We start from the raw sequence: 5,247 nt of genomic DNA, 5'->3' as shown, positions 1-5,247 counted from the left end.
AGTGTGTGTATGAGAAGTGACAAAAATAAGACTCCTCCTAACGTCTACGTATATATGGCGTTGCCCTCTCAATTCTATATATATATATATATATATATATATGCATGCAAAAATGCAAAAATATTATTATCTGTCCTCCGCCCATGATCAAAATCATAATTATGAGTCTGTTTTTGTTCCTTTGCGGGTATGTTTTCTCTCTTTCAATTCCAATTCTCGCTCGTATCAACTTGGAACCATATATTGTCACTGCCCCCCCCCCCACCCCCCACCCCACCTCTGTCTCTCTCTCCTCTGTCTCTCTTTCTCTCATCTTTTTTCAAGAAGCTTATTATAAGGGTGACTTCACCAAGACTGCCTGAGGAAGATGAGAGTTGTAAGAGATAAAGGAAGAAAGAAAGTGTTGAGCTTTTTTTAATCTGAAAGCTGAAAGAAAAGCTGATTGTGTTACCGAAAGAAAGGGCCTTTTTCATCATTTCTTTTTTTTTTTTTGGGGGCTCCCATGGTTGTACTTGTTGCTGTATATTCTGTAGTCCCATCGCCCCACAAGCTCCATCTCCTCCATTAATTATATCAGATACGGAGCTCATAAAGCTCGGTTAATTAGCAGCAGCTTAATTCAATCAGGTGGTTCTTTGATTTTCTCAAACAGCTTGTCAACTTGTTAGCCAGAAACTGTGGTTAATGTTAAGCAACGTTAATCCTTCTCCTCCGACGGAGCCCTTCTCTTCTTCTGATAATGGCACCGCCGGAAAACGGAAACGGCGCCCCGCCGGAACTCCAGGTAGCTTATATAAATATATATATATATATATATATAGAGAGAGAGAGAGAGACAGTCACATACATGTATGTGTACGTATGTGGGTTTTGAGAATTTATGAATTTTCTTGATTTTGGGATTTTAGATCCAGATGCGGAAGTGGTGTCGCTCTCCCCGAAAACCCTTCTGGAATCGGATCGCTACGTGTGCGAGATCTGCAACCAGGGATTCCAGCGGGACCAAAACCTGCAGATGCACCGCCGACGGCACAAGGTGCCGTGGAAGCTGCTAAAGCGGGAAACCCCAATTGTGAGAAAGCGTGTTTTCGTCTGCCCGGAGCCCAGCTGCCTCCACCACGATCCTTGCCACGCCCTCGGCGATCTCGTCGGGATCAAGAAACATTTCCGGCGAAAACACAGCAACCAGAAGCAATGGGTCTGCGAGAAATGCTCCAAAGGGTACGCTGTTCAGTCGGACTACAAAGCCCATCTCAAAACCTGCGGGACTCGAGGGCACTCTTGCGATTGCGGCCGTGTCTTCTCCAGGTTAATTAATTAATTAATCCCTATTGAGAATAATCTTGATTCAATTACATATACCAAAGTTGTGATGAGGGTGAAGAGATTACAGTATTATTATAAATATATACACTACTGTGTTGTGTGATATTCTTGCAGAGAAGGGTATCAGGAAGTCGTGTCTCTTTCACAGATTTTCATTGTATTCAGTGCGGAATGTTTGGATTTAAGTGTGTGTTGTGTGTGCTCTTGGAACAGAAGACTGTGTGTGTGTCAAATCATTTTCTCAAGCAGTCCAAGAAATATGCAGCCAAGATCTTCAAGGACTAGGTTTTGACTCATGTTTTTATATACATTGTTTTAGTGTCTCTTTATAGACAGTCAAGAAAACTACTACAGTTCCCAAAGATCAAGGGCTCATCTAGCTCTTGGGAGTTGTCCTTTTGAAAATTTGAATCTTCTCTGCTCCTAATTATTCATAGATTAAGAGCAAACACTATACCTATGCATGGAAGAAGCTAATTTTATATACATTTTTGGGGTTTAGTGCGTTTTGACTCTTATCCCAATTATGATTAAATTAACAATGATGTGATTAAGATATGTATTTCTACCTTCATTTGTCTTAAAGTACTACATAAAGACACAAACCACCAACTGTCCATTTTAGAGCTTTCTTGTTTTGTTTTGAATCATGTTTTTTTACTTCTTTCTTTGGTGAAAATCCTTTTGAAGGTCAAGATGCTAATGATGTGGTATCATTTTCTTCTTTGTTTCTAGTACCCATCTTCATGATTCAAACAACTGGGGTTTCAAACATACCTTTAGTTTGCTGTTGAGGAATTCTTCTGCTCAACTTTTTAACTACATAAAGAATCATTACAACACTTGTAAGAATGATTGTCATCAATTCTTGTACTGTTCAAATTCATAGATGCATCTATGAAAGTTTTTATTACAATGTCTAACTGGTTAGTTCATTGGTTTTTGTAGGGTGGAGAGCTTCATTGAGCATCAAGATGCCTGCAGCATGGGGCGGCTCCGATCGGAATCCCACCCTCTACAGCCACCGCCGCCGTGCTTATCGCGGACTGCCTCCAGTCCCAGCCCGTCCAGTGACACCAATCTCAGCGTTGCTCCATGGGCCTCCGCGGCTGCCGCTGCCCTCGCTTTGCCGAAGCCAACAGAACCAATCTTCTTGAGCACTCCGGCGGCTGTCACCACCCCGAGGAATAACTCCCGGCCGCCCAATCTTGAACTCCAGCTCCTCACCAAAGCCAGCACCTCCGCCGTCGATACGAAACCCGACGAGGATCATTCGATGCAGCTGCAGCTCTCCATCGGCTCGTCGGAAATAAACGGAGAGAAAACCGAGGCCGAGAATGCAAACATGAGCTCCATAAACAACGCCAGCAGATGCTCCCCGAGGGAGAGCAGCACCACCAGCGCCGCCGCTGCGGTGAGCCTGAAAGAGCAAGCGCAGGAGCAGCTGAGACTAGCCATGGCGGAGAAAGTTTACGCGGAGGAGGCAAGACGGCAGGCGAAGCGGCAGATCGAGCTGGCGGAGCAGGAATTCGCCAACGCCAAAAGAATCCGGCAGCAGGCTCAGGCGGAGCTGGAGAAAGCTCAAGCGCTGAAAGAGCAGGCCACGAAGCAGATCAACTCCACCATGCTCCAAATCACCTGCCATTCTTGCAGGCACAAGTTCCAGACGCAGACTGCACCACAATTATTCGGAGAAACTTCGACGACTTCTTCCCGTGATAACTCATCCATCGGGCTGAGTTACATATCTGCTGCCCTGAGAGAATGGGATGTCAAGAATCGCAATGAAAATTAGATGTGATGGTTAATTATCATTGTTAAACGTCTCATCGTCCCGTCTCTCCGGTCCGTGTGGACCGAAGAAGATCGGGTTCGTTAGTCAATTGGGATCTTCTATTACATTATATGCTCGATGAGGAGCATATGTTTCTAGTGGTTTGTGGTGTTATGGTGAGGGAGTTAGCTAGGATTAATGTTGTATGTGTTTGGTAATGATCAAGTGTTGTAAAATTTTAGTTTGTGTTTCAATTTATTTCATAGGGTTATGGCTATATGATCATAATGTACTTTGATTAAGCTTTTGCCAAGAATTCCAATAATGTGGATTTGAGGGTTTCTTTCCCTTTCTTTTTTACCACTCAATTTCACTACAACAAATATCACTATTAACTCTTCGTTTTCATAAGCAAGACCATTAGACCAGTACATTAATATTTTGTTTTCATAAAATTATAGCTCAAATCACATAAAATTTGATTAATCGTAGTCAAAATTTAAATTTTTACATTGATTATATTTATTAAATATTATTAATTTATCATAATTTTAAATCATTATTATAATACATAAATTAATTTATTTTTGTAATATTTCATTGGAAAAAAAATTGAAAACCCCATTAGCTTTCGTGGAACCACACAAATAATTGGATAATCAAATAATATACATCATAAAAAATTAATCCCATTTATTCATTTCAAACATAGAAAAATTGAAAAAAGGAAAAATTCAGACCGACAATTTAATTCTGAATTTATGTTCTATCTTATATTTCATATATGTACATTCATTTTAACAAATACCCTCAATATGCATAGTAAAATCATAAAACAAAATAGATTATACTTAATTTTTATGATCATATATCAACCCTTCTACCTCTCCTAGAAATAACCTCAACCCCACTCCCCCCCACCCCACCCCCAAAGTGATGAGTAAATAAAAGTGCGTTGAATACATTATGATGTGGTCTACGTACCTTCAGCTTTTGGTATCGTTAGATTTTCTGTTTGGACTATTCACTATTACAAGATCTTTGTTGGCTAAGGTGGTCAGAAGATGGAGATGACCCCCGTCAGCCTACATTAAAGAACGCCACTGCTCAAAATTATTGCATGACATACATCTATCATCTTTTTCTTTCAAGAATTTTTTTTTTAAAAAAAAAACTACTAAATTAGTTTAAAATTTATCATAAGTATTTAATCAAAGAAATTTAACCGTCACAAAATATTTTCTTTTTGTTATATTAGTAGTTGCAGTCCAACTAGCATATGGCATAAGTTAGACTTAATCAGACATTGTGAACTCGACGATTATCGCCAACTTATAATATAAAATGACGAGCTCTATATTTTTAACAATAAACACATATATCTATACGAGCAATATATACATACGGATATAAAGAGAAAGGGGGTGGGGGTGGGGGTGGGGGGTATGTAAAAACAAGTGTGCATAATGGGGTCAGAAAATAAGAGTCCTTTCCACCTGCAGCTGTGCAGGCATATAAATGTAAATGAAAGGCAGCATGTTTTTCAGTGCCACAGTTGTAATGGTTGATGCTGCTGGACTCGTCCCTCTCACCACTCTCACACACACACTCCTCCCATTCATTGTTTCTCAAAATTTTAACACAGCACCAGAATCAGTGTTGTATTGCTCAGGCATCTTTCCATTTATGCAGAGACCACTGCCTAACCCCCAAACTCCTCTCTCTCTCTCACACATCACACCCAGACAAGTTAAAAATAAAATTACAATTATCATAATAATTCTCTTTTTAAATTAATTTCTTGTTGTTGATCAATCCGTTTAAACGATAATTACCTCGTTTCTAGACGGTGGATTCACCATCAGAGCCCCTTCCTCGGAAGAATTTTTATTGCTATATATATATTATCTACACCAAAAGTATATATATGTGCGTAAATAAATATTTTTATATGTATTTAGCTCTTATTTATGTGTAAAATATCAAATTAGAAGAAATTATTGAGAATAATTAAAAAATAAATATCCATGGTTGATTGTTCTCCTCAATTCCCTAGCTTTGCACTATAAAAAAAAGTCCCAACCCCGCTCGAAAGTGGGATGTGTTTTCTATCATATATATTATTTTCTTAATTTTTTCTTATTAAT

The 5,247-nt window shown here is 39.4% G+C and overlaps 1 protein-coding gene across 1 annotated transcript; it reads left to right on the top strand.

The window, feature by feature from the left end:
• The first annotated feature begins 247 nt into the window (after positions 1–247).
• LOC105165779 (uncharacterized) lies at positions 248–3,460 on the top strand. The gene is made up of 3 exons (XM_011084909.3): positions 248–784; positions 909–1,308; positions 2,275–3,460. Exons 1-3 carry the CDS (start codon positions 685–687, stop codon positions 3,119–3,121), a joined length of 1,347 nt encoding a protein of 448 aa, XP_011083211.1. The 5' UTR covers positions 248–684; the 3' UTR covers positions 3,122–3,460.
• The last annotated feature ends 1,787 nt before the right edge of the window (positions 3,461–5,247 follow it).

The sequence above is a fragment of the Sesamum indicum genome, linkage group LG1 (assembly GCF_026168435.1).
Source record: "Sesamum indicum cultivar Baizhima isolate 11 linkage group LG1, ASM2616843v1, whole genome shotgun sequence".
NCBI lineage: Eukaryota > Viridiplantae > Streptophyta > Magnoliopsida > Lamiales > Pedaliaceae > Sesamum > Sesamum indicum.
This window is presented reverse-complemented; position numbering and strand designations above follow the sequence as displayed.

Coding starts and splice junctions, on each gene's coding strand:
- LOC105165779 (XM_011084909.3), top strand. CDS start 685: ATGTTAAGCAACGTTAATCCTTCTCCTCCGACGGAGCCCTTCTCTTCT. Junction 785..908: donor GCGCCCCGCCGGAACTCCAG/GTAGCTTATATA, acceptor TTGGGATTTTAG/ATCCAGATGCGGAAGTGGTG. Junction 1,309..2,274: donor TGCGGCCGTGTCTTCTCCAG/GTTAATTAATTA, acceptor TGGTTTTTGTAG/GGTGGAGAGCTTCATTGAGC.